Here is a 12,328-nt window from a genome sequence, read left to right as displayed (position 1 = left end):
CCATCTCTCTGTCTCTCTCTCTCCATCTCTCTCTCTCTCTCTCTGTCTCTCTCCATCTCTCTGTCTCTCTCTCCCTCTCTCTCTCTCTCTGTCTCTCTCTCTCTCTCTCCATCTCTCTCTGTCTCTCTCTCTCTCTCCCTCTCTCCCTCTCTCTCTGTCTCTCTCTCTCTCTCCCCTCTCTCTCTCTCTCTGTCTCTCTCCATCTCTCTCTCTCTCCCTCTCTCTCTCTCTCTCTCTCCCTCCCTCTCTCTCTCTCTCTCCCTCCCTCTCTCTCTCTCCCTCTCTCTCTCTCTCTCTCTCTCTCTCTCTCTCTCTCTCCCCAGTGTCTGCAGGCGTTAGAGTTCCTCCACTCCAACCAGGTCATCCATCGAGACATCAAGAGTGACAACATCCTGCTGGGCATGGACGGCTCCGTCAAACTCAGTCAGTCAACAGACGCTTTCAACCTTTAACATCTCATTCTGTTTGTTTGGGGTTTTTTTTTCTTACACTGGGAGGGCGAGTCGGTTTGTTGTTCTGTCTGCAGAACAGCAGCAGCAGTTCTGATATAGGATTGTTGTTGTAGTTGCTCCTGTTGACCAGCAGGGGGAGCCAGGACTCTGTTTTTACCAGTTTATAACTCTATCCAACTACTGAGGACAAGGTGTCCACAGAAGAAATATTTAGATTCATCTTCAGTCTAAATCATTGTTTTTGTGTGGAAATTTCATTTCATTTTTTTAACGTTATTTAATTTAATTTAAACTTTTATAAGGTTGCATTTAAACTGAACTTAATGGACTTAATGCCCAACACCACTTAAACACTTGAGACTTTTAATAGTTTTATATTTTTATCTTCATAGTTTTATATTTATTTATATTGCCTTATATCTTTCCTGTACTATTTTTATTCACTTGTTACCTTTCCTGTACTGCCTTGCCATTGTTCTGCCAATTGCTGCTGGGACATCCGAATTTTCCCAAAGAGATCAATAAAGTGCCATCTTATCTTATCTCATCTTATCTTATCTTATCTTATCTTATCTTATCTTATCTTATCTTATCTTAAAGTTTCTAAGGTCATAAATGTGCTGAGTAAGTTCAGAAACCCCATTCAAATACTAGGTCAAATTTCACAACTCCATGGGAAATTAGTGCTGATTTTCTCAAGTTTGGTGGAGAATCAAAGAGAGCGATGATTTAAAAGTTGTAAAACAAGTCGACTAATTCCTTCCTCTCCTCTCTCTCTCTCCTCCTCTCTTCTCCTCTCTCTCTCCTCCTCTCTCTCTCTCCTCTCTCTCCTCCTCCAGCTGACTTCGGGTTCTGTGCCCAGATCACTCCAGAGCAGAGTAAGCGCAGCACCATGGTCGGGACGCCGTACTGGATGGCTCCGGAGGTCGTGACCCGCAAGGCGTACGGCCCCAAAGTGGACATCTGGTCCCTGGGCATCATGGCTATAGAGATGGTGGAGGGGGAGCCGCCGTACCTGAACGAAAACCCACTCAGGGTGAGCGTGTGTGTGTGTGTGTGTGTGTGTGTGTGTGTGTGTGTGTGGTGAGAGTGTGGGTGTGTTTTCCTTTTACTGTCAGAGAGAGACAGTAGCTATGTCTGTTATTATGTGAATGTGTTGAACTGTTAAATGACCTCAATATTGCCAAGAACAGGTTTTACACAGGTTTTGAGACGGAGACGTAGAAAATGATAAGATAAATAACGATGGAAACGCATTTGTCAAATAAATACTGATAGCATCATCATCATCATGGCTGTATGCACATTAGTTGATGAGTTAGAATATTGTTTTCATCTGCAGACAGCATGAAATATTAGCTGACACTAAAGAACAATACTAATCAGTTCTTGAAAGACTTTGCATTTATCTTGTGGATGTTTTTTTTTTTTTCCTGACGTTGCTCTGATTCACAAAACCTATTTATCCGTTTCAACCCAGCTGATGGAAATTCACATAATTTGCTTTTTTATTTGTTGCAATATTTAAAAAATAAGCTTAAAATTCACTTTAGTTTTGGAAGCACACGACGTGTTCGTGTCACATCACATGACGTCGACTAACCGGTTGCTGCGGTGCGTTGCCTAGGCGCTGTATCTCATAGCAACCAACGGGACGCCGGAGCTCCAGAACCCCGAGAAACTGTCGACGATATTCAGAGACTTCCTGAACCGATGCCTGGAGATGGACGTGGAGAAGAGAGGGTCGGCGAAAGAGCTGCTGCAGGTACACAGAGTGTGTGTGTGTGTGTGTGTGTGTGTGTGTGTGTTTAGAAAAGCATTCTCCTCTTCGTACACTGCACATACTAAATAACAAATTGAGACAGAAACAGACAGGCAGAAAGACGGATGTTCATGCAGACAGACAGGTGTATAAACTAGCAAGAGAACTATACCCAGAAACAGCATGGTTCTTCAGTGGTTCTTTGGGTCTAAATAGAACCATAATGACTCAAATAAAAATGGGCAAATCAGAATAAAAAACCCAGAGTGATGCTTAAAAAATTGCTTTTAACACTGCTGATTTGGAGCGTTTTGTGCCGTCTTAAAGCTGCAAGTGGCAGCAGAACTGTTTGAATTTTTTCAAAGTTTGAAAGACTTCATTACCCAGAAATCAGTAAGCTGTGAACTCCTCAGACCTACATTTATCTTTTTTTAGTGGCTATTAGAGATGCTTTTCCCGCCAGTATACATACCCGACACCAGAATTGAATTTGGGCAAACTACGGCATCTCAATTAGTCATGATGGGACGCTCTTCTCTGTTGCAGCCCCGATTTATGATTTAACCTGAAGATGGGTGTATCTATTTGCATGAAAATCGTACCTAGTGCAGCTTTAAAATGTTCTTTATAGCACTGTAAAGGCCCTATGTAGAACTATTTGATTTAATCTCTATACCGAACTCTTTTAAAAGGGTTCTTTATTTCTACAAGCTTAAAGAACCATTTTTTGTTGAGAGTGTAGACTGGCAAGCAGATAGCTGGACAGACAGACAGACAGACAAGTAGGCAGAGAGATGGATAGGTGTGTGTGTGTGTGTGTGTGTGTGTGTTTGGGTGGGAGACAGACAGACAAACAGACAGAAAAGTGAGTTGTGTAACTGTGAGATGAGTCAGGGCTGGAACTGAGATGCTTCAGTGGGAGGACTGTTAAGGGAGTAATTGAATTTAATGGTGTGTGTATGTGTGTGTGTGTGTGGGTGTGGTGAGGGAGGATGGGGGAAGAGGGAGTCGGCATTCTCTGAAGTAATTGAGTTTAATGTTGGTGTGTGTGAGACTGTATCCAGGGTTATATAAGGACAGAGGACATGAGAATCTGATTTGCTGCCATGTTTTAAAAGTCTCTTTCATACAAATTAGATGATTTTAAACTCAAGCCAAAATTGAGATTATTAAATAAAAGAAGATTTTTCGATGAAGATTTCAAAGTCAGAAATCAAGTCTTTCTTTCGATCATTTGATTCCTGCGTGACATAAAAGTCAAAAGATGAAACTAATTTCAAGCATCACCCAAGGTTTAGGTGTTACAGATGTTATTCATGCAGTGGAAACCTAATTGATTCTTAATTGATAATTGATTTAACTATATACTGAAATTCCTGTCTGTTTCTCTCTTTTCTCCCCCTCCACCCATTCTCTTCCCCTTTCCTTTTCTCCCTGCCTCACCCATCCTCCCTTCACTCTCTCCCTCCTCTCTTCCTCTCCTATCATCTCTCCTCCCTCCTTTCACTCTCCTCCCTCCCTTTCCTCCACCTTCTTTCTCTCTCTCCCACCCACCCTGTCGTCCTCTCTCCCTCCCTCCTGCCCTCTCTCCTTCCCCTATCGCCCTCTCCCCCTCCTTTTTTCCCTCACTCTTTTCCTCCCTCTCTTTCTCTCCTCTCTTCTGTTTCCCCTCCTTCCTTCCCTCTCTCACCCCTCTTTTCCCTTCCTTCTTTACCTCTCTCTCTCCCCTTTCCCTCTCTCTCTCTCTCTCTCTCTCTCTCTCTCTCTCTCTCTCTCCCTCAGCATCAGTTTCTGAAGGTGGCAAAGCCTCTCTCCAGTCTGACTCCTCTCATCCTGGCCGCCAAGGAAGCCGCCAAGAACAACCGCTAGCTAGCCTTGCACTCTACTATCTATCTGTCTATCCATCTATCTATCTATCTCTCTCTCTCTCCCTCCTCCTTTCTGTTTTTTTGTTGGGGTGGCGATGGCTCCTGGTGGAGTTACAAGACCAATCCAATACCTGCAGCATCTCTCGCTCTCTCTCTTATAAATCACACCAACTCCCCCTTGACCCTGCGACCTTTGAACCCAAGCTTGACCCCCCACCCCACCCCCCTTCCACCCCCACACCCCTGACCCTAACCCACCCCCCCCCCACCCCCCACCAGGGAGACATGGGGTAGAAACGGAAACCGTTACCCCACCCAAGCCTCTTTTTCAACACTCCGCTGGTTTGTTTGGAGAGGAAGAAGGGGCCAAATGAATGACATCATCGTTCGGCGATGAAGTGATGTCATGGTCCTCCGGTCGGTACGACGAACCGGATTGGAGGAGAGAGCCCAAAGACTCATGGCAGTTTTTTTTTTTGGTTTGTTTTCCTCCTGTCTGTGAAAGCCCCGGACCACATCAGCCAACCAACTCTCTCTGCTGCAGACTGTGTGTGTTTGTGTGTGTGTGTGCGTGCGTGTGTGTGTGTGTGTGTGTGTTTTAGGGGGGCCAGCTTGTTGGTATTTTTCTTTGGGTTTGGGTCGGAGTATTTTACCTGTCTGTCTGACTGACTGTTATCTTCATCTTCGTTCTGAAAGTGCATTCGGCGATTTTCGTTTTATCGATTCTTTTTTTAAAATTAAGTTTGTGTGTGTGTGTGTGTGTGTGTGTGAGTGTGTTTCTCGTGGTGGGGGAGGTGGGGCGTCGGGTTTGGGATGTTCATTAAGTTGATTGTAGCGTTACCTACGGTAGTTTTTGACAAAGAGCTGGTGAGGTTTGGTACTTTGTCCTGTCTGCAGTGTGAGCTGTGAGTTGTAGAATATGAATAATATTAATTATAATGAGGAAACACTGGCACACCCGGAGCCGTGGATGGACCGAGTTTGGACGTGGGAGGTTTTCACTGGCAGGCAGCCATGTTGGCTCCATGCTCCTCCTACAGGGCCGTCGCTAAGGAACTGGTGACTCTACAGCAGGAAGTGTTGGTCATCTCACCTGTTGTTGGCAAGACCTCAATAATCTGTAGGCCATGGAGAAGAGAAAGTAGTATCAAAAAGTCAATTGATCAATTGATCAGTAAAGGATAATACTGGTGTTTTTTAAAGTTTGTGCTAGCGGTCCAGCTTCCTCTCTCGTTTCTGCAGCATAGTTGCAGATATCAGCGCTTGTTTTCCTCCTTCAGAAGAAGCCATTTGCTGCCGTTCATTCTCGTCTAGTATGAAAAACAACTTCCACACAGCGAGAGAATCCCTCAGTAAACGTGAAGCCTTCATTTGTTAAATGTCAAATGTAAGAAGTAAATGGGCCGTTACTCTAAATGACACCGGTGTTCTCCTTTAAAGTCGAAAAATCAGTTCAGCGCGGTCTGAAGGAATCAGACGGCAGGGACAGAATGTCACAGATTGAAATGGTTACACATTGAACTGTACTGTGACAAAGAAAGTATCAAAAAAGTGTAATTTTACAATCTGTAATCATAATTGAAGATTTAGAGAAGGTACTCGTACTGAAAAACTCCCAACGGTACCCAGCCTCGGTGTTTACCCACAATGCAACCTGCCAACCTCGCTCCATCCCCGGCTCTGGGACTTCACTGTCTGCGGGCTTGACGCTGAGACTGTGAGGGAGAGAATGCGCATGTCAACCAACCTTTTTTTTTTTTATATGGTACGTTTAAGATAAAAAAAAACAAAATATGAATTGTGATAATGCTGAAACGTATAGTGACGATACATGAAGGATGCTTGTGTACGATAACGGTAGGAAAGATCATATCTCAATCCTATTTTCTGATGAAGAAGAAGAAGAAGAAGAAGAAGAAAAATAATGCCTGGAGGACTATCAGATCCCCACAACCCCTCTGAACATACGATGTACATTTTATGTGGAGAAACAAACAAAAAAAGAAGTACAGCATCAGTCAGAACAATCTGTTTCAGACTTTGTTTAGCGACTCCTTCTGTTTTTATAATGGATTTTGGAATACCAATGTCAGAAATCAGTTCTCTCTCTGTTTTTGATTATTATGATTTGAGTATGTGTTTTGGATTTCGCTGCTGAAGTTAAGGGACGACAAGTGAACATTACAGAAAGAGTGAATGCGATTTTTCAGTAGACTTGAGAGGCATTTTTCACTCGTTTTCCCTGTTCTTCAGCTGCGTTACAACCTCTGGGTGTCAAACCGCCCCGTAACAGAGACGCCACAGGTTCGACTCCTGCAACAGCCAAGGTTTCCATCAGCAGTTTTTCCCTCTGGATAAAAGCATCAGCTACAAGCCTGCAATGTAAATACACCAAGCATCCAAAACATCCAAAACATGTATTCAAACCAGTCACTCTGATTTCTTTCCGTTTTTTTTGTTATTTTTTTTATGTAGTGTCAATGTACCTCTGGCCTTAAACTGTTTCACAGGTGCAAGACTACTTTAGTACCAGTCTAAAGGCAATGATACACCGGCAATATTTTGAGGCAACGGAGATGGGCAATATTGCTGTGGACAGGGAGAGGGATTTTAGATGCATCATGGGAATATTAAGTCAGTTTCCTGGTTAGAAATCTGAACAATTCCTTTTTATTGGGTTGAATATGGTCAATGAACGCTCTTAAATTCATGAAAAATATCTAAGTAGCCGTCTGTCAGCGACTTAAATTGTTGCCTGTGTATCTTGGTCTGACTCCCAGCACACAGCTGGACTTAAAGGACTATTCTGTGTTTTTTTCATGAGATCGCTCTTTGGTGGGAGAATAGTCTGAAAACCAGCTGATCTCAGCATGTGGTTTAGCTCTACTAACTGTCAGTAGATATCAGTCAATACAGGAACCACCAAACCACGCCTGTTCACTATGAAACAACTATTGTAGATCATTTTACCATGAAGTCAGACTATTCTCACACCCAAGAACTGTCTATCACATGAAAATAACAGGAATTGTCCTTTAAAGTTATCCTTTAACCTTGGTAAAATATTATTTTTACCAGTTCATGGTATTTTGATGGGGTCATCTTCGCTGACCGTTGGTTGCGGCGGTCGTCCGATCATGAAAACCTGTTTATGTATCGAGATGGGAACCAGACCTGGGCCGAACAGCTAAGCCCCACCCATCTGGCACTCCAAGGAGATGAAAACAAACACTCACATGGTGTTCACACTGCGAGCTGATTGGTTGATGTGTCATTCTATTCTGACCAATTGTGGGCGGGGCCAGAGGCTCCCACTGCATCTCTGTAGTGAACTGCAGCTACAAACTTTTGAACAGGCAGACCGTGTATTTTTTTGGTGCTCTGGTTTTGCCTTTCATAGTGTTACATGGTTTTAACATAGCTAGCTGGCAAATTAATTAGGTAGCAGTAATCAAAAATAAACAGAAAAAAACTTTCAAAAAAACTTTCATATAAAAGTTGTAGAGAACTAGGAAGCTTTGAATGGCTGGAATCTACTTCTCCATTTTGCATTTGTCAGTCCGAATTATTATTATTCATGAAACGAAATCACATCGGCAGGTAAAAGTGCGGAAATGTGAGCGGCTGTTGACGGCCGATGACCGCGAAAACGTTTGTTTGTCTGTTCGGTGACTTGTTGATCATGTTGCTCGCAGTGTGAACGCAAGGCAAGACTTACAAACGCTGCTCGACCGCGGTCCCAGTGGAATACTACGAACGACTTTGGTAAAAATAATCTGGTTACTGTATGAACGGTCTCAACAGACCACGTGATCTCAGCAAGCGGTACACAGTTATCTTAGCGTCTTTAGGGGGATTTAGACTTGGTACAGTCCGAGGTCTGCAGGTTCTCGGGTTGAGTCCCAGTTTTTCGGAAGTAAGCGACCCATGGGCTGACATGAGCCTGGTCTGGAAGGCTGTCGGGGAATGTTGCTGAGAACCAGTCGGGCACGCCGCCATGTTGGAGGAGTGACAACTAAACAAGAGAGCGTAACATTATCGCCTCTTCCTCCCTGACAAAATGAAAGGAAAGCGGTTCAAATTCCACTATAAAAGCAAAAAGATCTGGGAGGGAGAGGTGAAAATATTACGTCATCGTTGTCTTAACCTGAGTAATTTCACAGACCTTTGGCGCAATCCAGGAAGTGACTAGTGCTTTAGAGGAGGGGAGGGGAGGGACCCGGTTCAGTCCAGGACGAGACAGCTCCTGTCAGATGAAGTCTTCACTCCCCTGTGTATCAGAGCCATAATTTATCTGTTTGTAAGTCATTTTGATTATTTGAACGACTCTTAAAAATGAAACGAATAAAACTGTACAAAAACTGACAACGCGGTCTGCTTTTTTTTTATTATTCTCCATCAAAGCTGCTGTGGGCGGGACTGATCAATATTGAATGTTTAATTGGCTTTAACTTTATTCAGGTTGGATAGAGAGAAGATACAGTACATACTTTTGGCTTCCTTCACTGGCATCATGCCTGTTCAATATATCATGCAACAAAGAAGTATAAAAAAAAAGTCGAATTTTATTTGAAGGTTTAGAGAAGGTATTGGCACTGAAAAACTCCCAGCGGTACCTAGCCTCAATATTTTACCCATAATCCACCATGCCAAACTCTCTCAAGTATAAAATAAACTTTTTTTACTTTTCATTTTCAATATTTAGTCATGGTGACTCATATTGTAATTCACCCTCCTGCTTCCATGTTTTTTAGTTCCTTCTAAGAGTTGGGACCACAAAAGATGGATATATTTGAAAATGCAACTTTAGTGTAGTTGGCAATAACTATGTTAATATTTATCTTAAAGGTGCTAATGTAGCTTTTTTCTTAAACTTCAATATATCAGATTAAAGGGAGATGGGGAGGAGACAAAAGGGGGGGAGGAGGTAAGAGAGGAAAAGAGGGGATGAGGAGAGGAAAGAGGACAGAGAAGAAGAGAGACGAAAAAAGGGGGAGAAAAGGTAGGAGGAGATAAACGAGGAATGAGAAAAGGAGCAGAGGGAGGAGGAGCATGAAAAGAAGGAGGTGGGGAACAGAAGGACGGAGAGTTTGAAAACAATTTTTTTTCTATCCAGCTTAAACTCTCCAGTACATAAGCTTCACTAATAATAGCGGGAAAAACATATCAGAGCAGGACATCAGCTTTCGTTTAGGGAGAAGAGGAGGAGAGCGAGGCAGAGGGGAGGAGGGGGAGGAGGGGAGGAGGAGGAAGAGGGGGAGTCGTGTTTGATAAGCAAAGTTCGCATTTCCGAGAACCCGAGCTCGGATCTTACATAAGCAATATTAACAATAGCAATTTTGTTGAAAGATTATACTCTTGGTACTTCTGCTGCACTGGACAATATGTAGTGGAGAGTGACAGAGAGAGAGAGAGAGAGAGAGAGAGAGAGAGATCAGTTATTGGAATAAAATGACACCAGCTCTTACATAACGATTGAGGGTACACAAATGAAAGAGGCAGGCCTGATCCTCCTCCATCTTTGTTGCTCAGCGCTCATTGCTGCGTTGTTTCTGCACTAAACTTCCTAAAGATCACCTGTCAATCAAACAGTGTGGGCGGGACTGTGAGGTCTGGTCATGTGACTAGCATGGTACAAAAAATCCAATATGCTAACAATTTAGCAAACACTACTAACAGTCCACTGATATAAGCCACAGCAATCATACTACGAACAATATCAGCTAGCATGCTACAAACAGTCCAACATGTTGAAGATCTTTTTCCTTCTCTGTTGATGCAGTTTGAGTTTCTGTAGGCCGGCGCTCTTTTCTTTGTTCAGCTGTGGTTGCTATCGCTGCTCACGCTGACTACCTAGCAGCCAATATTGGATTGTAAGTTAGGGTGTAAAGTCAACACTAAATCTTGCATTGAATGTGGTTTGACACTAAAGCTTTGTTTAGTTGCACCATGGAGACATCTTAATCCAACCTGATCTCACACAAATACGTGAAATAAACACAACTCGCTAACACTAAATTACGTGTTGGTGGCACGTAAAGCGTTAAAATTCAGTTTTCCCACCACGAAACGGTTACATGAAGGAGACACGACTATAAACGGGAAGTAGTTTCACATTGAAGTAGCGCAGTGGAAAGTAAGTGGATGCCTTCAATGCCGACGATCAGGGTTCAATTCTACGGAAGAGATTTAGGGCCGTATGTGAAAAATTAATTTGAGTTCTGAGATTAAAGTCAGAATTCTGAGTTCTGACTTTATTTTCTGACTGCAGACTAAGACACATGCTGCATGCTTGCAGTGCCGTGTGTTTGAATCCCGTGTGCGGCCTTTGTCACGTAATCCTGTTCATTTAACTACAACAGGCATGTTATAGTAAGCAGTTTTCTGACCGCTGGCTTAATCTGCTCAAAGCTCAATCTATTTCTGTCTTTTCATGTCCAGCTTAAGGACAACAGACTGTTTTATTGTTTGAATGAAAGGCTGATTGTTTCATGTACAGGTTGTTTACTGCGTGGTGTTGTACGGATTTGCTTTGGGATCAGTGGGCTAACACACACACACACGCACACAAACACACACACACAAACACACCATGTACATGAGATTTTGTTTGAGTCCCACTCATGACGTCATGTCATATGTCACTCTTTTTCTGCCGAGCCAAAGGAGAAAGAAGTTTTTCTACATGTTTCAATGCAAGAGTGTTTGCTTCAAGCACTGGGTCAGAGGTCAGAGGTCAGGGGGGGATACAGTGTCTTGCTCAAGGACACTTCAGCACGGCGGATGCTTTGCCAGTCTTCCTACACACTACACCCACCCATACTCCTCTTTCCCCATACTTCCCATTCAGATATTATGCTTAAGAAGTGTTGGAATTGTCAGTTGCATGTGCTTATATAACCCCCATTTCCTATTTCTGTTTATATTCTGTTTTTCACTGCTGTATTCTGTAAGTATTTGCTGTTGAACGACCCAATTCCCCCATGGGGATCATTAAACTTTTATTTTGTCTTACCACCCTGCTGCCATAACTTTACTCTGAACTAATGTCTCGTACTGAATATCCATCCATCTCATTTCATTTTCATTTTCATTTCTCACGTAAGAGAAATTTAGTTTGCAGACAGGGTTAAAATAACGACACATGAAATCAATTAAACTAAAATGAACACAAAAACACTTAATGTAAAACAGAAAAAAAAGCACACATCTACTTGTTTCATTATTCAGAGCCTGCTGCATGGTATTTAACGGGAGTGTTTTCTGGCTCAGCGCAGAAAGACCCACGTCACGTACTGATGATGTCGTGGGTTTGGATCCTGCTCATGACCTCAGTCACATGTCATTATGTCATCACTTCCATGTAGCGTGTTGTGGGCTTACAACAGCCGGCTCTACTGTAAACAATAGGCTGATCTGTCTATTCATGCCAAGCTAAAGCACAAACAGACCGCTTTATTGTTCTAATGAAAGAGGGTTTCGCTTGCAGGGTGTCGGCTGTTTCTCCTAACCCAGATCTGAAGGCCAGACTCTGCCAAGTGGACCAGGACTGGATTCAAACCTGCAGCGCATGAAGAACAGCTTGTTATACCGAATGGTGTTACTCAACTAAACCTAGACCTTTGTCCTGAGCTGACGACCACTAAGACTCTGCCAAGTGGATCGGGACTGAAGTCAAACCCGAGCTGTTGTTGTATGTAACTTATAGTGCGTTCACACTGTGAGCGACTTAGTTGATGGGTCTATTCTGACTGACTGACTGTGGGCGGGGCCTGAGGCACCGGCTGCATCTATTCGTGATGTTGCCGTAGACGCCGCATGAATGCTACGCCTGCCTGAGGTCTGCCTGATGCCTACCTGAACACGTGACACCCTGCGTGACATAACCTGCCGTCTGTGTCTCCACTGAAAGTCAGTGTAAATTCTTGGAGGCGTCTGGCAGAGGTTTAGTCAGATCGAAGACGTCAGTCAGGCATTTGATGTCTTGGTTCTCCTTAATATTGTCACTTCTCATCCTTCATATCTATTTAATGGTCTGCAGCCGCAAAGTTTTGAGCAGTCAAATCATGTATTTTTGCTGCTCTGGTGTTATAACGTTACGTTGTTTTAACAAGTTGACATAGCTAGCTGGCAAGCGCTAATTAGGTAGCATTAATTGAAACAAACAGAAAAAAAATCAATAAAATTACTTTAGAGCGTATTACTGACCCCAACGATGGATACAACCATTCCCCAAGCGTTGTTTT

The 12,328-nt window shown here is 43.2% G+C and overlaps 1 protein-coding gene across 1 annotated transcript in view; it reads left to right on the top strand.

The window, feature by feature from the left end:
- pak1 (p21 protein (Cdc42/Rac)-activated kinase 1) overlaps nt 1-4,264 on the top strand; it is a 30,820-nt gene extending 26,556 nt beyond the window's left edge. Inside the window, 4 exon segments of the mRNA XM_071898911.2 lie at nt 324-423; nt 1,292-1,488; nt 2,080-2,217; nt 3,997-4,264. Coding sequence (XP_071755012.2) covers nt 324-423; nt 1,292-1,488; nt 2,080-2,217; nt 3,997-4,083 — 522 coding nt within the window. The 3' untranslated portion in view covers nt 4,084-4,264.
- Nucleotides 4,265-12,328: the final 8,064 nt, after the last annotated feature.

This window comes from Centroberyx gerrardi, chromosome 6 (assembly GCF_048128805.1).
Source record: "Centroberyx gerrardi isolate f3 chromosome 6, fCenGer3.hap1.cur.20231027, whole genome shotgun sequence".
Taxonomy (NCBI): domain Eukaryota; kingdom Metazoa; phylum Chordata; class Actinopteri; order Beryciformes; family Berycidae; genus Centroberyx; species Centroberyx gerrardi.
Note: the sequence above shows the minus strand (reverse complement) of the source record. Positions and strands in the feature narration are given on the sequence as shown.